The sequence below is a fragment of the Apteryx rowi genome, unplaced genomic scaffold (assembly GCF_003343035.1).
Source record: "Apteryx rowi isolate R43461 unplaced genomic scaffold, aptRow1 scaffold_276, whole genome shotgun sequence".
Taxonomy (NCBI): Eukaryota; Metazoa; Chordata; class Aves; order Apterygiformes; family Apterygidae; genus Apteryx; species Apteryx rowi.
Genome location: NW_020449152.1, coordinates 1105365 through 1126750, shown reverse-complemented (window position 1 = coordinate 1126750; position 21386 = coordinate 1105365). Strand labels below are relative to the sequence as shown.

General features: G+C 40.3%; 1 protein-coding gene across 1 annotated transcript in view; it reads right to left on the bottom strand.

The window, feature by feature from the left end:
* Window positions 1-3925: 3925 nt before the first annotated feature.
* The window catches only part of BMPER (BMP binding endothelial regulator), a 155560-nt gene continuing 138099 nt past the window's right edge, over window positions 3926-21386 (bottom strand). The window contains exons 14-15 of the mRNA XM_026068576.1: window positions 10811-10941; window positions 3926-4541 (exon numbers count right to left, since the gene is read on the bottom strand). Of these exons, the coding sequence (XP_025924361.1) occupies window positions 4360-4541; window positions 10811-10941 (313 nt within the window). The 3' untranslated portion in view covers window positions 3926-4359. The remainder of the gene's footprint in view (window positions 4542-10810; window positions 10942-21386) is intronic.

Sequence of the window (21386 nt, the reverse complement as noted above, 5' to 3'; positions counted from 1 at the left end):
TAACTTAGGTGACTTGTTCTACTGTGACTTAGGAATTGTGACCAAAAGTAGGAATAGTACCTCATAACTCTATTTTAATTATGGATGTATTCAGATCTCAACATATTCTGTTCTATTCTTATCTCTACATATGATTCATAAGAATATGTACGTAATGAAGTCCACTTCCCAGTTCCTGTTTGTCAAATACTGAAATCTTGGCATAATGTCCCATTAGTCAGGACACTTCCCAAAATGCCTGAAACATCTCACTGCTTTTAGTCAGTTGACTAAATCTGCTTCTTCAGCTTGTCCAGCTGCAAATGTATGGGCTATTAATCTCTGATCTTACCTTGTCCTGTTTTAACAAAGGACAAAAAAAAACACCCTAACTCTACACGGTCACTCCAAGAATCAGTCCAGCTTTTGCAAATGTCAGGTTCTGTCAATGGGAGGCTAAGCAGTGTCGAACTGGATTTGAATCCTGTGTTCAAAGGAAGCAAAACTTCCGATGAGAAGCAACTCTTTCTTTTAGGTTATCTACCAGAATCTACTAATGTGATGTAAGGATAGGGTCACATTTTGGGAAGTATATTAAGAATCTTTTCATTTTTGCTCTAAGTAGCTTCAGTGCATGCCTAACTCTGTAGAAGAAGAAGTGTTCTTGGAAGACCTGGGAGTACCTACAGAGTCTTCTGGCTACAACCCAAATTACTCTGCTTGGCTACGTTTTATCTCCATGGTTTATAAACCATAATATTTCTGAAAAAAATAGACACAATTGGCAGTAAATGTGGAGGAGATATATGTATTCTACCTCCACATACACCAACAAAAAGCTAGCTTTGAAGAGACAATGATATGGGAGATATGGGACAACCTGATGCAAACCAGACCTGAGAAGAGTGGTAAAATACCAGCTGACATTCCTCCAGTGCTGTCTAGCATTTTAGAAGATTTTTTATCCATAAACTTTAAAAAGATGCATAATATGAATGCCTTATTTCTCCAATGAAGTACAAAGTATTAAATGACTTGCCAGAGAACACATAGCAGGTTAATGGCAAAGCTATTGATGCAAGTCTTCCCTTGACTCCATCCACTGCATTACAGCACTGTTTCTCAGACTTTTCTTTTGGATCACCCTTTGGTTGGAACCTCTGTTCCTTCAAATGTATTTCACCTTATGAACTGGCATAAAGTTATATGAACATATTGACATAAACATAGACAAGACCAGAAGTTATACAGTCATCAATTTTGTGTGATGAATATACCATACAGATTATCAACCTTATGCTATTATTAAAAACACATTATTGCCAGAGCATATTAAAACTGGATTATCAGTGAATTTTGTCAAAAATAAACCCCCAGTGATATGCAGGAAGCTTCCAGTTTTAGCATCCTAGGAATAATATTGCATAAGCCAAGACAGCAGAATTAGAAAGAATGCTGTATTAAGGATGAAGATGGGCTGCAACCCAAACTCTCTGGGGCCAGTGCTTGTAATGCTGTTATTGACGTTATTGGGCTAGACTTCCAACCTTTGAACAGTCTGGAAGAAGAAGGACAAACAGGAGAGAGGTGTGAGGCAGCCACACCTGGGACTGATCTGGTCTGAATAGCTCAGCTGGGCACAGGGTAATTACAGATATGGATATAAAGCCTGTGCCAAGCTGAAGCTTGTGGGCAGTCTCTAGAAAAGCAGAGCTTCTTTACCTTAGGGGATACAGGTGAGCTATGCAGACTCTAGCCCTACCATTCCCTTGATAGTTCTGGAGTTTGGAGGAAAAAGCTGTACAGCACCAGAGAGCCATAATCAGACAGGTTAGAGGTAAAACCACTTTCCTGTCTTTCTCAGTCCACATCATTAAAGCAAAAAATAAGGGGTTGCCGTTAATTTGATAGATTTTCCAAAATTAAACTGAGGAATGAGTCCTCATTTTGAGATGACCTGTAGGTCAGGTTTCAAACTGAACCATTTTAGGATTGAAAAAAAAAGTTCATACTACAGATAGTCTCAGTCACCTCTTCACTGGGCATCAGTTAGTGTTGCTTGAATGTGACCAGTGGAGTGAGGGAGCTGAAGGGCTCCCCCTTCCTCTTTCACTCATGTCATTAGCCAGGAAAAGAAAAAGGAAAGACAGTTCTTTACACTGTTCATGCATGCAATTCATTATGAACTTTCCATCTGTGTTATGGTTAAACACTTTGCATGTATCTTTATTTTAGAAACACTGATTAGCAAGTAACAAAAATCTATCTTAAACTAGAGCTGGGCAAATAACCTTCTTAATGTTTTAGACCCCGGATCTCAGCATAGAAAGCTCAAGCAGACAGTAATGTTCTTCGATCTAACTGATGCTTTAAATTATTTTAATGACTGCCATTTTATGTTTTAACTCTGTGGACCAGTTGCAATTGTTCCAAATTTCAGCTTCTSCATTCAATTATCACATGAGCCACATAAAACTCTTTCAGTTTCCTGCTCTGATGGGATCTGCACATTTGCAATTCTGCTTCCCAGTGCACTTGTATATGTGGCTTTGAAATCCCCTCTGCCAGTAAAACTGAATTATTTGATTGTTCCAAGAAAACGAACACAAAAAGGACATAAAGAGATCAAGCTGAATTTATGTAAGATTTGGACAAACATCCGTGGAACGCTCCTGGCATTATTTGCCCAGCTCTTTTTAACACTGTGGTGGTACAGCATTTTGGAGAGTGTGGTGCCTAAGCTAACCACGCTTCCTCAACATCTCCTAAGAGAGGATCACAGACAGGTTGTATTACCCAAGTGTGTCACACCCACTCATGCAGTGTAAACTCAGACTTTGTGAAGCTTCCTGGAGCGTGAAGAATTAAGGAAGAAAATTGTTCAAAGCGTTACAATGTGCGATTTCAATGCAAGGCATAATGGAAGTAGCTGTGTGGGAGGATATTACTTCATTATAAACCTAAATCAGATGCCCAAAGATTTCTATCATCTCCAGAGGACATTCCATCAGGCTCTACACAAGGTTTTCCAGTGGAAGAAAAATTCACCCCCCCCCTTCCTTCAGGCTTGAGAAAGCTGTATGGCTTTTTTAACAGTTTCTAACAAAATCCCATATTATTGCTTCTCCCCTGGGAGACTTCAAAAGTCAAGCAAACTTCACAGAGCCCACATGCTCGTAAACCTCAAGCAAAAGACCAGTAAGGAAATAAACTGCAGTTCTCCAATTAGCATTTGACATTCTCTACTGTTTTTTTGAAAAGGAGAATTTGTCTTTCTTCTTAACCATGCTGATAAATTAAATGAGTTACTAAACCTGGCATTATTTCATGTTTTAAGGCGCACTGAAATCAAAAACTCCAATTCACTGTGGGATTTGCTTTCTGTATAATATTTGGGGGAAATATGGAACAAACCCAGCAGTTTAGAACATGTTAAAGGGGCTAAAATGTACATGAATATTTTCTTCAAGCTCCTTATTGTGTATTCACAGCTACTGCCAAACACAACAGCATAGAAGGAGTATTAGGATATGAAATGGGAAGTGGTCAAATTTTCAAAGCAAGCTGCTGGGTGCCGAACACTTGAAAAATCTGCCCCCTGACTCATTGGTGCTGTTCCAGAAAGAAATATCTCTAGGCTGGCAGCTGGCCAATCAGTTTTGGAAATCCTTTTGCACAGTAATTTCAGTAAAGCATAAAAGCCGATCCCTAGCTTTCTCTGCATGATTAAGCACTGTCACCAATCACCATGCAGCTCTAAGGTACACATGAAATATTCCTAGATAAATCCTCCATCTCCAGAGAAATGTGTTTCCTGTACAACTGTAAATCCAGGTTCTGTGCTGAAACTAATCCAGTCTGGCAATGCTATGGCCCTAGAAAAGTTTCCTTGGAAACGACAAACTTATGCAATGGCAAAGTCATCCAATCTTTTCATGCCACTATATTATATTAAAAACACCTGGTTTATTTTTACAATAACTCACATGACTTGCAGATTAGCAACCTAGAAATAATAATACATAAACTTTATAGCAAAAAATATACATATAACAATTCATCCTTCTATGATATATAGAAATGATGTATATTTGTGTGTGTGTGTATATATATATAAATATATGGGTTGTACTTACGTTTAGGGCACTTGTGTATAGATATGTATATCTACATACACACAGTATACATTTATGTATCTTTATAGATGCTCATGTGTGTATACATAAACACACATAAATACACACACAGGAGCATATTTACACTCTGAGTAGGTGTGTACTTTGCTGAATCTGTACACAAACAGCTGCAGTCCTCCACCGGCTGTGAGCATCAAAGGCGTCAGTGACGCCTGCATTAGTGTCCGTGGAGAGAGAACTAATGTCATCGCTGTGGACATAGGACTGGCTTGATGCATCTTCCTTTGTGAAGAACTAAATTTGCCGGACAGTGGCACCCTGCAACGCAGGGCTTGTTGCATGGGCCAATCTCATTCCAGTTGTCACATGTTTTGACACATCCAGGACCACAGGTATCATAAACCGCACCGTGTTTACACTGAGTTGCTGAAAGGCAGTTGAAAGGAAAAAAAAATGAGTATTACACAAAATCACATATGTAAAGTTAAATATCTGTTTGTTCGCTTTCTATTGTGAATATCTGAAAGCACATTTTGATATTATGATCATCTAGAGGAAAATGTTTTTGTAAAGAGATTTGACTACATTAAATGCAATGCTACTTTACATGGCAGATATAAAGGTATCAAAATCTAATTTCCTAAGAGTCTTCAACTTTTTGAGAATTTTAACACAGCTGACTGTATATAAAGCATAGAAATGAAAATCTAGATCTCAAATCCCCCAAACTTTAGGAAGGTTTCTATCCGGAAGCATATCTATGCTTAGTATTTAAGGCTTAGCATTGTTTATTTAGTTAGTATCATGCCTTTTATCAAAGATTTCTGAAGTATTTACAAAGACAGACAATTATCATTTCCACTCTTAAGGAAAGAAGAACAAAAAGAGGAAGTCATTCACCACATCAGACTTCCTAAGATTATACTTTCAGTATTGCATATTGTAGCAAATCAAAACAATGCGGTTAATTCAGCAGCTCCATTTCTAAAAAATAAAAATAAAAATCAATGATTTCCATGCTTTATGCTATTTTATCAAGGGATCACTGAGAATGATGATCCTTGTACTTAATGATTCTAGTGTCTATTCATTGATTTATGCAGCTGACAATACAATGGATTTCGAACATAAAGACCACTGCAGGCTCAGCTAAAAGCACTATACGCCTCTACCAGATCAATATTTAAACTCTTAACATTTTATATCCTGCCATTTTAGTATGGAGAATAATACATGGCTCAGAAGTGAATAAAAGCCTGTTATTCTTTCAAACAGCTGTGCTGATGGCAAAAACAAGTACTGATCAGATGATAGTTTATAGATGGAAACACAATCTCAAGCATCCAGGATCATCTCTTGCTATTTACAGTGAAGTGGCTGTACTAAAAAGGTTTCTTCCATTTGGAGAGAGATGGAAGATCCAGATTTGTTAAAGAGCAGTTCTGTTATAGACAGAAGAGTGTCATTAAAGATTGGCCTTAAAATGCCATTACTGTGTTGCGATTATTCATAAAGAGAAAATATGCATATAAGCCGATTAAAATACTAAAGCTTATATGAGTGTTTCATGAAGGACAGAAGTCTAAGTACTCAGAAATCATATTTAAAGGGATCCTCTTCAGCTGTACAAAGTGAACTTCATAACAGCATCAGCTTCTTACAGGTTCTACTTCTTGCAAATTTTTGGCATTTATACATTTGCATAAAGCAGGCCTGAGGGAAGAAAGAATTTAGGAAAGAATGCATACAAAGATCTCAGAATACAGAGATTAAAGGAGAAAACAAAAAAATGGAAATATTGGATAGTACAGCAGAAAACAATCTTAGAGCTACACAGAATTAGCAGCTGAATATTAGGATAGATATTAGGAAAAAAAAAAGCTTTCTAGCTTTAAGCATGAGAAAGCACTAGAACAAACTGCCTAAAGAAGTCTGTGAAACATCTTTCATTGAACAGCATTTAAAAATAGGTTGGGCAAACATCCTTCAGCAATGTTCTAGATATGCTTATTCTGCCTATGGGCATAGGTCTTTGGGGGATTTTTTTCCAGCCTTACATTTCTATCTTACGCTGCACTATAACTTTTCTGCATTTAAAGAAGGGAAAAAATGTAAAAGGAAAGATTAAAATGAAATGTAAATGAAAAGGGAAATTTAGAAGGTGGGAAAACATGCAAGCAACATTAATCATACAGTAAAACATTGGGTTCGCTACAAATTCTGCACTTACTTAGTGTGTTAAAATGGAGATTGAATGTCTGTAAGAGCGGAAACTAAAGCAGCTTCAAAAGGCTTTGGAAACCATGTATTAATTGTCTAGAAAAGTGGACTGAGATGTTGGAAGACTGATAGTGATTGTCCATGCACAACATGCAGTATCTTAAGGGACCTGTTTACCAGAAGCGTTGGTCCCTCCTCTCTGAAAATGAGTTTCCTTTCAAACGGTCTCGAATTGACTAACCACAAAACTGAAGCATCAGGTTCCAGTACATGCAATTTCTATGCAGCAAGCTCTGCACGCTTAAGTTTTTAGGCAGTAGAGATTTCTCCCCCAAAGCTTTACTGCACTCGTAGCCAGCCCTTTCTTTCCATCTGAGCTGTCTGGTGCCTCAGCTGGTGGGTTGGAGGAAAGTTGGCTCCAGGTCTCCTTTCCACTTCCTCATCTCTGCCCCAGAGGAAATGAGAATATATTAGAGGCTGCCCTGCGCTGCTGCAGTATCCATACGTGCTCCCCAGCTCTGCTCTGCCCCACGTGGATAGATGCCCCTTTGCGCGGCAAAACACCTCCTTCTCCTTCAGGCTGCATCATGGAGAAGATACAAGGGCTTGACTTGCCACTGCAGTCAGTGTATCATGGCATTATTAACCTACTGCCTGGGGAAAACTGAAAAAAAAAAAGCATGATGGCTGCTGTTTAAGTTCCCTGGATGGTTTTTATTGTTGAGTGAGTGCTTCGGTTGTTATCATGTGGTGTGATTGATCCAGAGCATTCCGCTTCATCAACAGTTTAAAAAATAAAAATAAAGACATTCTGCAGTAGGCTTCCCAGGGACTGCTGAAATGAATCAGTAACATGTAAACATGGAAAACAGAAGTGATGCCTTTGCACCCGTCTTTTGAGGCAAATTCCTCTCTTAAAGCACTGAGCTCTGTTAGTAATAACTTCCTTAGTGCACTAGCACAAAAAGAAGAAAAAAAACCCCCAAAACCCAAGTACAAAAGTTACTAATAATACTGCGTTTTGCAACGTTACCAGTCCGAACAGGATTTTTCCACTCTTCTTCTAGAACATGTGTTTGGCATGACAGATGAGAGCTTCCTCAGACCACTTTCTGAGCTGGTGGGATGGCAGCCAGCTCCAGTCCAGAAGCCATATAGTCACATAAATACAGCCCGGTGCCTGAGCTAATAAACCCTGCCTAATAAGGCTATACAGTTTTCAGACCAGAGCTGGTTTATTCCAGCCAGTTTGGCACATTCACAGAGAAGGCTTGTATCTGTCTGTGCCTCTTGGTAGACAAGATCATAATTACTTAGTAACAGTTCTTCTTCCCCAGCACAAAAGCCGAAATATCAAAGGGGGGAACTTCTGCAGGCTTCCCTTGTGAGATGGTATCTGATAAATCTGATTCCACAGAAATTTCTGAGGTGACATTTGTGCATCAGTATCTCACGCTGCTTTTTTTTTTGGTGTCGCACAGCTCGTCCTTTCCAGGTGTTTCTTAGGTTTTACAAGCTAGATGTCACCCACGGTGCTTGCAGCTCACAAAATGTCCTTTAACATGGAGCAGGAGAAGGTAATAGATCTGGACTCCGACCTTCTAGCGATGCAGTTGTGTTGATGTTTTCAACTTTCAGGTTTTAAGACGTTTCCACTGAAAAGTCAAAATAGCCCTCCTCCCTCTGATACTTATTCATGCAGATTAAAGGAAAGCAAAATGTAACAGGAGTAAGGGTGACTTTGGACAGAAAACTCCACAGCAGAAAAGAGGGGATCCAGGAGAGAAGAGACATAATCAGATCTAGACTCATCCTCCTCTAGTTCAACTAACCACATAGAGATCAAAGAAGAAAACTGTTCAGGTTTTAGGAGGCTGTTGGAGCATGCCAGCCCCTCCTCGATGCTCCCATGAGCACTTCACACTTTATTACTGTTCATCCCTGCTTTTCCTTTCTGTCTGTGTAGTCATGCCTGTGGCGGGAGTTATTGCCTTCTGCCATCAGCCTCAACACCCTCAGAATTTCAATGTTAAATTACTAGAGGACAAGGCCTTTCCCCACCCTCAGTTTACTTAACTCCTCCTCATAAACTGCTTTCTTATCCTTTCTTGGGCTGAAAAAAATCTTCCTTTCTATCTTCCTACTGTTTCTTACCTCTTCCTTCCATTTGTAACCTTTCTTTTCCCTATGTCATATATATTCCCTATCTCATATACTATTTTCTCTTATTTCTTCCTTCCCACACCCTGACTCTCCTGCTTTTTTCTTCTCCTTCGTATATCTTTTTTTTTTTCCTGTATCCATCATAACAGTGCTCACTCTCCACTACTTTCCATGGAAACCTGGATTCGTTTCCAAGCCCTCTAAGTTCCCATGCAGCTCTCACCGACCTTTTCCTCCAATAACCCCCTCCCTCTTCACTATTCATTAGCTTCCCATCCTGTTTAATGACAGCTGATACTCTCCTTACCAAGCCAGCCCCAAAGTACACCAAGCCTTGTGCTGCAGTATTTAGTTGGTGAGTTAGAGGAGGACACGCTGCCGAGCTGAGGGAGGAGGAAGAGCATGTAGGGAACAGGACATATAATTTAGCCTCCTGAGCATCCTGTTTGGCTGGCTGTCCAGACAACGCAAGCTTTCTAAAGATTATAAGAATGAGCTAAGCGTACAGTAGTCAGGGTAGGGGAACTGGCAACCACACAAGATCTGGTTTTATAACACACAAAAGAATAATTAAAACCTGACTTTACTAATAAGTATACTCCATTTTCATCAGAACATAGCTCTTTCAAGTATCCCACTAGCTATGAAATGTCAAACAGGAAATGAAAGTCACAGAATGCTAAAGTTTTATTACGGATATATTGTTTCATACACAGAAACTTTTATCCATAATTAGGACACAATAATTGTAACTACAAGGTTTTTTGGGGAAAAAAGTGAACTAAAGATTAAAACCTTGATCGTGGCCATTGGTAAGGTAAGAAGTGTAGTGGATGCACTTTAATTTAATTTAACACTTACCATACCATTTACTATAGAATATTGTGCTACTCATTTGACACTGGATGCTTAACAAAGTGTTTTGAGGGTACTTCACCACATACAGCATATCTACATTTTCTGCTAAACGAGAAGATTGCCCCTTCCCCTCTAGAAGTCTGCACTGAGATTAAAAAACTCAAGTGGATTTAAGCACTTCTTCCATCAGCTTTAATGGAAGACGCGTGTTTAAATTCCTTCATAATGTTCTCTCAAGGACTGTTTTTGCCCTAGAAAGTTTTCTTCTCTTTGGCAAAATACCAGAAAAATTGTGAAAGGAAGCCTCAGTTAGTGAAATCATGATATGCCAACACTTGTATAAACCCCTTAAGGCAGGGACTGGAGTTTTTATTCTGTGTTGTATGGCATCTGCCACAGTGGGGTCCTGATCTGAGGTGCTTTGGTCAAAAATAAAGTATAAAGCATTCAGGCTGCTTGTTTTGGGTTCTGCTCTGATCTGCTACTGGATCAATAGATTAAAATTACATATGTCATTAATATTATTTGAGAACACATCCTTGAACAGTGTACAGTTTGGATAGTTCTGTTCCTTTGTAAGAAAAAATCAAGCCTTTCAGGAACAGTCAGTCAAATGTAATTTGCTCTGTCTCTCACCCACTCTTGCTACTGTGACTTCAACATAAAAGGAAATTAAAGTTGAGAGAGTAGACCGTGAGCCACATACAATCACCGAAATGGACCACAGAGTAATAGCTCTTTAACCAGCTTGGAATATCCTTCTCTCATTTTTTTTACTACTATCAATTGCTTTACATAAATCTGAATACATGTCCAGACAAACTGATATTATAGAGTGTCCTAAATTAACAGGACCATCATCGGGGAAATATTCATCTGCAATATTGCATTTTACTTCAAGTGCCCATGACCACAGACCACCACTTCTTTTGGAAACAATTACTCACAATTACTTGCAATTAATGCAGTACTAATCACATGGGGAATCTGGCCCAAGCACCAAAATTAATGCAGTTCAGCATTGTAATATTCCCATTAAAAACATTATCTCTTCTTCCCTCATTGTACCTATTCTAATCATATATATATATGTTGTCTCTGAAGATATAACTGTGCTTTAACAGGATGGCAAAGGAATTTCAACATTATTGGTAACCAACTGTTTACATATTCTGAATGAAAAAGACATGTGCTTCTTCCTGGAAGTACTTAAAATTAGGACATCTGACATCAGAAGTGAAAAGTTTTGCAATGAAATAAACATTTCTAATATTTGCTAGTTGAAAATCTTTCCTGCTAAGGTGTTTCTCCATAGTTCACAATTTAACTGCACTGCTGATGTAATTCCAGGCCTTTCTAAACAGTTCGTTTCTGATCTTCCTCCACCAGTACCAGGATAATACCCTATTTAGCCTATGCACTGGGTTGCAATGAAGCAGTCTGATAACGCTTACCTGCACAGTTCTGCTCAGGGATCCACTGGACCTTCAAGCCTTCCCTCTGACAGGCTCGGGCATAGGCCAGGAATGACTCACAGTAGCAGTTTTTATGAACTGGACACTCACACATGTCTGTCACGCAGGACCTGCAGAACAATGCCCAGAAACAAATAAGCAAGAGAAGATTTGACAAATATCTCTCTGAGCTTTGGAATCCTTCTTTCTTTTTTTTTTTCTTCACATGGAGGTCAATGCCATAGCAGCTTGTGCTAAATGGTAAAAGAGTTAAATACTTTGCTGCTGCCAAATCCAAAGGGTTCAGCTCATTTTTAATGTGCAGCGCTGATGCAGAAAAGGCTCATCTGCACCCAGGAGAGAACCACACAGCAACAGGGAGGTGGAATAAGAATCAAGAAACAGAGAGGACCAAGACATCGGTGGGAGAAGACAAACACCATTTGCAACAATTTTGTGTTAACACAGAATATAGGCTTCTTATTCCCTGAAAAATACTAATTTAATAATAGTAATAATAAAAACAACAAAAATAACAACAAAAAACAGTAACAGCAGCAGCGTTAAATGGAGGAGTTCTGCAGGCAGTGAGCACATGCCCTGCCACGTAAGGGATGAAAAGGTGCCTTCTCTCCAGCCTCTCCCTGCTTTGCAGGCCCCAAAGCAGCTATATGCCTGTTTTCTCAATGGCAGCACTACTAAATGCCAGGCTTTAAGAGATCTATAAAGGAGCAGGGGTGATGCAGCATACCTGAGCAGTTTTTATGCTAGGAAATCCCCCAGACGCTTGTTAATACCACCATCTTCTTCCATTGTGTACGATGCAATCACTGCAAAATGTGGCCAGGAGCAAAGCTCCTAACACAGCCCAAAGCAAAACTGCTACTGCCTATGTCACCACTATATTTAAAATTAGCTCACCCAGAATGCATGCCCATTTGGCACAGGCCTAAAACATAACTGGCAAAAGAGGGCAGATTCGCAGTTGGCAGGTTCTGCATATGCAAAAAATGCCTAAATGGTTCTGCAAACACGGTTCGCTTTCAGAAATGCTGAGCGTCTGCTGCTCCAAGGGAAGTCACTGGAAGGCAGGGACAAGGTGTAGGGAAGATGCGCTCAGTCCCTTGAAAATCAGGCCCTTCGTTTCCCCGCTTTCCCCTGGGGGTGCTCTGCATGGGGCCCATGGGTGTCCCTGGGCAGGAGCGCCCAGGCCCCTGCACACCCGCTGCTGTCACCAGTCCCAAGAGGACAAGGTAGCATCTGTGAGAGGCACAAAGTCTCCACAGACAAAGGGCTGAAAGTCACACATGAGCTTTCTATGTTAATGTCCCCCGCTGGGGACTAAAAATTGTCTTTAGGAAATGGATAAATATTGGCCTGCTTTTCCAGAAACCTTCCCCATAGCTATGACCTGGAAAAGGAGCACCTCAACCAAAGCGTGCAGGAGCTGTAATGCCTGCAAGATGCTTAGGAGTCACTGGGAATGCTTTATACAAAATTAGGAGAGAGAATTACTGTCCCTTCAAACACGGACAAGCTTGCTTCTGCATAGTCAACAGCGCTCCTTAAAGAGGAGCACTTCTCCTTGTCAAAGTCACTGGCAATTTCCATGACCTTCCATACAGTTATACTTAATAGCTCTACTTCATGACCTTTTAATCATTTTTACCTTCAGTGAACCCCCAACATGAAGTTACCTAAAAATTCACTGTGACAAATAAGCAACATAAGTGCTAATGTATCTGTCCTGCATTTATCCATATACACAAAATGCAAATAAATAGAATTGCTTTGTATCAAATAGATAACACTTTTGTGTTTACAGCCCCGTGGTTTTCATTTGAAATAATTTTACTTCTTAGCGAAAATGTACTTTTATTTTGCTTTAGTTCTGCAGTAGGTCCTTTCACATCTTTTCAAATAGTAGATGTTGCTGTATAGGCTGCAAGGAACAGATTAGCACAACATCCTTGGCACTGTTTGGCATTGTAGCTGATAAAAAGCCTTGTATAAGCACATAGRGTCACCTTTCCACTTAATATACTGAATAGCTTTACACAATTTCCTTCGGCCACAACACGCTGCGCTCTTTTGCTGGCATCCTGTTCTGTGGTTAACAGGCACTGCTACAAAATAGGAAATGTTCAACATCCCCTGTGCCATTTAAGACGTGCATGCCTCATTTCACCATGAAGTAGATGCTTGTTTGCTACTGCAGCAAATTATTAGCCCAAAGACAGTCTCTAATAATCATCTCCACAGAGGGAGTGTCAGTTATCAAGATACCATTTCATTGCCTTTTTTGTTGCTGTGCTAGCCTCCTTGACCAACACATTTTACTGCTCTCCATTAAGATGTAGTTATTATTTAAGCCCAGGTTGTTTAGGGATGCTTGCCAGTGCCAGGCTGGTTATGTGCTCACTGACTTCCTGCCTTAGGAATTATAAAATCCTAAACCTGAGGTACTTCCTCTGGTTTTGAGAGCACAGATTTACAGTTTTGCACCGCCAGAGTCTCTGGTTACTCAGAGGGGATGCCAGCCCCAGCAGGGAGCCAGTGCGGTTAAGCTGCCTCAGGTGCTCGTATCAGGCCATGCAATTTCCCGGCACCAAAACCTAACGTGCCAAACGACGGACAGTCCCCAGAACTACGGGTTCAGATGCTCAGGCTACATCTATATTAATAACTAAACAAGACCAGGGCATGGGCTCGCCCTCAGTCTCCTCTGCTTTTCCATTATTAGCACATTCATGACGAGGCTCATGCTCTCCCTGGTGGAAAGCGGCACAGTTTGGGGGACGAGGGAGGCCAAGGCACCCCGGATGCCGTATGGCAGCAGGGCAGCCATGCGGTTTGAGGGGGCAGAGCGTTTAGCCATATTCATGTGAGCGATGCTATGCCCTTAGCCCTTGGCATCAAAATGGCCTGGCACATCCAGGCAGGCTCCAGAGTGAAACATCTCCAGCGTGGCTGGGATCAGCACTGTTTTCTACAGTGTTCAGCATGGATGTCCGCTAAAAAAGGTAGCATGCCACATTCAACAGAAATAATGCTCTGATTCATTACACACCCAATTGCTTGTGTAATTCTTATTTTCCTGAGTGTTTAATACTGGTAACAGCTGTTGGGCTCAATCCCTAGGTTTGGCTGAGGAGCAATCATCGGATTGCTGTTGTTTTATTAATCAGCTGTAGTTGCTAATTATTTTTAAGGTTAAATAATAATGAAAAATAAGAATAAAGGAAACTATATGCACAACTGCCAAGCCTAGTCAACAATCAAAATTAAACTGATTTTTTTTTCTTCTCGCAAAATTCCTTGCTGGCAAATTTAATGCCTTAAAATTAACTGTAGTTAGACGGATTGGCAATTCAGCTGAGGGGGTGTCTTTTTATATCACTTCTGAAATCAGCAGGGAGCAGGTACTTGGTTTGTTTGATAACCAACACAGTCACTGCTTCCCTCTAGTGCACCCCGTGGGAAACTCCAGGCAAGGCCACGGGGAGATTCAGAGGGCAGTTCTGGGAAAGGCTGTAGCAGAAAAAATATCCTTTCTCTGAGGGGCTGGCTAGTGAGAGACAGGAGGCAATATCCCCTGGTCAAGCTTTGACTTTGGTTCTGTATTTTTTTCAAGTTGTGTTTACTTCTTATATTTAATTACATTTCTCGCAGTTATTCTTGCTGTAGTCGTATTAGAGGGATACTACGCAGTGTTTCATTAGTTAAATTTAAAAATTGATTCTTGTGTGCTGTCCTAATATTTTTCCCTTTCAAAAATCTTTGGTAGGCCTGTAACTTTCTTTTTAACCCCCTCCAGTAATTGATACATTTCAAAATTCTTCTCTATAACTCCAAATTCTGCCTCTTCTTTGTTCCTCCTTTGAATCTGATAAATAGATTCTATGACACTAACTGCATGTATGCAGAGGATCTGGGCATATCTGTACTCTAAACTGACTGGCCTGTTCAAACAACACAAAATATGTTTTTATTAAAAATTTGGAATTTTGCTGACAAAGAAGCAATACTGTCAAGTTACTGTGCTGCCCACACTAATGGAGATTTTGGCTCTTCCAAGGTATTGTGATTCTTTTCCAAGACCAAAATATTTGCTTAAAAAAACCCAAATTTGAGAATATGTATCAAAAGCTTAAACATAAAAAGATTATAGTCATATAGAAATAATCCCACAGGAAGACTGCAGTGGAAGTTACTTATAAAATAAAGCCATTTTACCAGCTATGGAAATACACACAGGGTACCTCAGGCAGCCTTAACTCTGCCCTCAGTGAAATCATATAGTGATGCAATGAAGTTGTGGTCCAAAAATTTATACTAAGGATATATTAAGATTTCTGAAAAAATTATTTTTCCCGTGATGGTGAACTATCCCTGCCTCTTGTTTCACCATCTTTTATATTAGAGAAAATCCTATCACCACCGCAGTTTAGGTGAGAGCTCCCATGTGATACTGATGTTACTTTAAGAACAGAACAGCATGCTGATTAAAAAGGACAGGTATTTTAATCTTAAGCAAATTGACATAGTTATCTGTGCACACATGTAAGTGATAAATCCTTTGTCAAATCACGGACACTTGTGTAACAATGAAATAATCCCACACTCTGTCCCACGTGGTTCTAAGTGGATAGCAGGAGATGTTATTTTCCTCTCTGGGTCATAGCCATCCTCTCAAGCATCCTTTAAACTCAGCCACACCTTCCCAGTGCCTTATACTTTTGTTTAGACATCTCTTTTAAAGACACCTTCCCAGTCACAAGAGTAGTACACACGTACACATGGAACAAAGCAGACAATTACTATACACTTTTCTCTATATAGTTACAGTACATAGTATGGCTCTCTGTATATTACAGTAGTCTCTATATAGGATAGCAGTTGAAATAAACAGTGGATTTCACATGCCAGTCTACTAGGGAGGGAAGACATGCAATATAGGGAGACATCAGACTACCAAGAACACAGAGTGAATAAAAACAGGCTTTGAAACCTGTTCGCATCGAGCTAGGGAAGAAGTGTCCTTCTTTCCTGTGAGCCCTCCTTCTCCAAAGCACATTATTTGGAGCCCAGCACCCTAGAAGAGGCAACCTTTCAACCCTCACCTGGTCCTGAATACCTCTCTGTGACTCCTTTTGATGCTGCCTATACTGCCTGCAAGGTGTGTGTTAAAGATGGTGCTAACTGGGTATGTACAATCACAAACTGTTGTGAAGGGAAATGCAGGAAAATGAAGGCAGCTGGCAGCTGTGGGACATACCCCTGAAGGAGACACACACACTGCTTCCACATCTTCAAAGCAAATTGGATGAGTACACTCCTTCAGCAACAGCTCTTTTTCACATTAAACTATGGAAGGGCTCCAAGTCCCACAAAGGGCAAAGAAATGAGTCCTGTGCTACATGCACTACTAAAAAGAAGAAGAAAAGATCACAGCAACAGATCCTGCAGCCATAGTCCGTGCCATGTGGGATTGAAATTGCAGATGTTCAGTGTCACTTGCTGAACATCTGCAGTTCCTTCTACTTTGCAGTATACAAAAATCCAAAAACAATTGTGTTAGGAGGGACTGTGTCTTTTTGCATTTAATATTTTGTTTTTCTCATTTCATAACAGAAATACAATGCAGCACATTATTCAAACCTTTTGGCACCTTTAAGCAATGGATCTCTGCAGATGGAAAACGTGAACATCTTCCCCTTCCCTGTTCCATCAGTAGGTTTCAAAGGACTTTAAAAAAGAGCTTAGAGATAATACATCACTATTCCCATTTTACATAGGTGGAAACTGAGGCATTGGGCCGTGTCCAATGCAGGCCCCTGCACAAGCAGGAGCTTGTTCTCCATATCTGGGATTAGTTGCACATTAAAAACTCCAAAGCCTGAAGGATCATCTGCCTAAAGAGGAGGATTAATTTCCAGTCCCACCATCCTGTGAGACAGACTTTTCAGGAGAACTTATTGGTACGCAAAATCTGAGGTTTAGTACAAGTTTGGCCTAATTTAGCACTGGTTATGAAAAAAGCCAAATTCTACATGACAGCCAAGTTGGATTCCTATAATCAAACCAGAGTGCTCACAATTCAGCAACAGAACTCTGGATTCATTTTCTGGATCCAAAATTAGACCTCCTTTTTCCTCTTTTACAGGAAAAATAAAAGCCAGTGACTTCTGTCAATAGTTACGTTATTACAAGAAAGTATCTTTGGGCTGCTCTTCCTACAAAGGTCCCAAGGAGTTTCCATTATTTATGGCCCCAAAGTACAGAAGTCATTTCACAAGGTAAGAAGATCAGAAGATGAGCCAAACTCTGAAATACAATGGAAAGGCTCATGCTGTTGTTATTGTAAACTTTGTGTTGTCTGTATGTGCACGTTTAATCTTACTGAAGTATTGAAGTTTGATATTTAGAGTTGGAAACCTTTTATGGCTTTGAGGCTTGAGATCATTCTTTCTTCCTCCAGAATTTACTGATATTAATATAAAATAGCAAGTAACTCATGAGGGAGATAATTTTGGAGGCCACCAAAAACACAGAAGTCCTTACATCTATTGAGTATTCACTGAAAATACTTGCCTGGGGAACAGCCTCTCTCATGAACCAAAGGCAGTCATCTTTATGGATTATTTCTGCCCAGGTAGCTAGTTAGCTATACCTGCATCATCTTTGTGCTGTTCCCACACAGTATAACACTGGTGACATTGCCTTAAATCAGGGATCTGATAAAGGGGTCCATAACATAAAGTTAAATCATAAATGCCCCAAACTACTTCTCCATTAAGCGGGAAAGCACCCAGAGTAAGCAGTAGCCAATCTACACATGCTTTGTATTGGAGACTTCTGTACGGTATAAGAACTCCCACACTGCTGAACTGGCTCCAAAAAACCCTAGAAATGTGGGAGCAGAAAGGGAACTCACAGTTCATCTTCTGTGAGCAGTGCATAGCAAACTAGAAATCTACTGCAGGCATATGCTTTCTGCAGGGAAATCATTGAGAACATGTTTGAGAATATAACAGTTATTCTTGGCAGATTGTAGAGGAGGAGGTTGCAGTAGTGGGCATTTGAATGGGCGGTTCAAATTTCATCCTCATCTCTGACTTATTTTGCATCTTTGAGTCAACTGTGGACTGTTCCGCCACATGAAGCCAAGCAGAAAGAAATGATAAAATACAGAACTTCACTGAAGATTGACAGCTGCATGTGATTTAAGATTTCTTGGGCATAGTAGTCACGATATGCACAAACTGAGGAGTCCTAATTTTACTCTGAGTGCCATTGTTCCTGATCCAGATATAGACTTGGCACTCACGGATCATTAAACAGAAACATACAAGATATCCACATCCATCCCTGCATTGCCAAGGCATCCTTCCAAAGTAGTTGTTTAGAGGAGTCCTCTCAAGTTGGGAAAAAGATGCTTTAAATTCAAGTGATAATTATCGTTGGTAATTTCCAGCATACCAAAGACAGAGAGTAATTCGATTTTGATTTCTTTGCATATCCAACTTCTTTAAAAAAGCTCAGAATCCACACTTTCCTCACAAACAGTAAGCAAAAATGAATATTTTCCAGTGACTCTGAATAAATGAAGGTCCTTGTAGACCTCTGAAAAAGCATACTGTGCTGCACAGTATCACAATAAGCCTATAGTATGCGCCACTAAAAGTACTATCCAAAGGCCTTTGGAAAATGCCCAAAAGAGTGTTCTATGTGTATTTTTAACCTTCATATAAAGAGCATGCTGTGCCAGAATTGCATTTTATTGCCTTAACCAACATTACCCACAAGAATATGGTAAAATGAACAATGAAATGTTCTGGAACATTTTCTAAAACTGCAGAGAATTAAAGATCTTGGGACAAAACTACCCTTACACCATGTTTATAATCTTCCCTGAATATGCAATCGCAGTCATAAAGGCACTTAAAAGGAGGGGTGGGGGACGAAATAAACAAAAAACCACAAAACAGAACAACAACCTTCACTACTTCTCTCTTCATGATAATTCTCCTACTAGTATGTTAAGTAGGCTTTTATTATCTTGTGCTTAGATCCTTATAGGCATCTGTTACTTTAAAAGTTCTTTCTGGTCCTGAGAACGGAAAGGCTGGCTAAAGTCCCTCCATGGGGAAATAGCTGAACTATGACTGAGGAAGACAATGAAGTCCCACGCTGGCCTCCAAGAAGCATCTGGTGTGACTCAGAATATTTTCTAGGGCTGAAGGTTACAGTACAGTAGAGCAGCAGACTTGCCACTTTCAGAGAGAGCGCATTTTTACTCAAAAACTCCAACAGAATATGGAAACACTATCCACGGCCCCTGGAAGAAATGACTACTTGCACTGCCATTCACTTTCAGGAAGTGGGAGAGGGTTTTGCCCTCCTTCTGGCTTAGTTGTGCTAGGCCATGCAGAGTCTAACTTTTTAAGTTATGACATTTGAAAGAAATATCTAACAAGCTGGGGGCAGACCAGCTGGAGAGCAGCTTTACAGAGAAGGACCTGGGGGTCCTGGTGGACAACAGGTCGAACATAAGTCAACAATGCACCCTTGTGTCAAGGAAGGCCAAGGGTATCTTAGGCTGCATCAGGCAGAGCGTTGCCAGCAGGTCGAGGGAGGTGACCCTTCCACTCTGCTCAGCACTGGTGAGGCCACATCTGGAGCGCTGGGTCCAGGGCTGGGCTCCTCAGTACAAGAAAGACAGGGATTTACTGGAGCAAGGCCAGAGAAAGGCCACAAAGATGATTAGGGGACTGGAGCATCTCTCATAGAAGGAGAGACTGAGAGAGCTGGGCCTGTTCAGCCTCGAGAAGAGAAGGCTCAGGTGCATCTTATCAATGTGTATAAATACCTGACGGGAGGGAGTAAAGAAGACACAGCCAGATTCTTCTCAGTGGTTCCCAATGACCAGATGAGAGGCAATGGGCATAAACTGAAACACAGAAAATTCCACTTCCACAAGAAAACACTTCTTCACTGTGAGGGTGGTTGAGCACTGGACCAGGTTGCCCAAAGAGACTGTGGAGTCTCCATCCCTGGAGATATTCAAAACCCGACTGGGCATTATCCTGGGCAACCTGCTCTATCTGACCATGGTTGAACAGGCGGGCTGGACCAGATAATCTCCAGAGGCCCCTACCAGCCCCAACTATTCTGTGATTCTGTGATCTGTATGCATGGTAATTCAGTTTGGATTGAATTCACACATAGCACATACCTTGAAATGAAACAGTTAAAAATTACATCTCTGTGCACACTATATAGGACTCTGAATAAGGAATTGGAATAAAGCGGACACACAGCATACACTTCTTAACACCTTTCAAGCAAAGGCCTGATATCACACTGAAATGTGCCCATCAGGATTTGGCTGTTTGTATGTTGTATGACCTGCAGTTTGTATATTTAGTTGGAAAAAAAAACAACCATAATTACTCTGCTCTAGAACGGACAGAGTTTCCAAATTCATTTTAAAGAGGTCACCTGCATTAAAAATTTGGACGAACAAAAAGGTACAGAGGTAAATTTAGGAGTATCACCTGCAAAACTGGAACCTGGTTTCTGAAGTATTGCTTCAGTTAATAAATATCCATATTGATCTGCTTGCAAATATCCATCATATAATTGGTGAAAATTACAATAGCGGTATGTCTAGTGCTACCCAGTATGGCTGATGATGCTTTTGTGCAAAGCTTTCTGGAGGAAAAACTATCGGTGCTCTGTGGGTTTAAAGTTCACGGAGAAAATAACACCTCTGAAGGGATTTTCTACCAATAAAAGTATCTTTCTTAGGCCCAATGGCCCACGGTCCAGAGCCTATGTGCTCATCACTGATTCCCTATGGATGAGGTTGTAAAACACTGCTGCAGTGTTTTGACCAAATTGACCTACTTTTTGTCTTCAGAACTCTATCATCTCCGCTCAGAAGCCAAAACCGAGACAAATCCCTAAATTTCATAATCCCCTGTTTAGAATTTGTTAAACCAATAAAATTCCATATTATTTATCCTGTTCTCACATAACACAGCAGTTAAAGTAGCCTGAATACCACAGTATGTCATACTGGTATTTCAGATGTGTATACTAACTCTTTCCTTGAAGAAAAAAGGCATGGACGATGTCCTAGTGGACCTTCTGAATATCCACACCAGTACTTCTGCATTTCCAGTCTGCTCACTGTGACACACACTTTGTTTAGCTTAGCACTAAGACTGCTTATGTGAATCTGCCTTGTGATAGAAAGTCACTCCATCGTAATGGAATTTTTCAGTGTCCTCTGTCATAGCTGCTATGAAAAATCAATAATATTTTGCAGCTTTTGGATTATATAATTGACATAAAATTTTATCTTTTGCTCTGTGTCTAGACTTGATTTTTAAAGAAGATTCCATCCAGTCTCCAGTTCTTCAGGCACAAGTGAAGACTGAGCTGTTACATCTTATCTAGAGAGAGAAAAAACCAACCAATTCAATTCAGGCAGTTCAGGCACATTTTAATATGTAACTTCATAGCATTCAAGTGGTACTTTCAATCAACAGTTAAACTTGGTTATGTT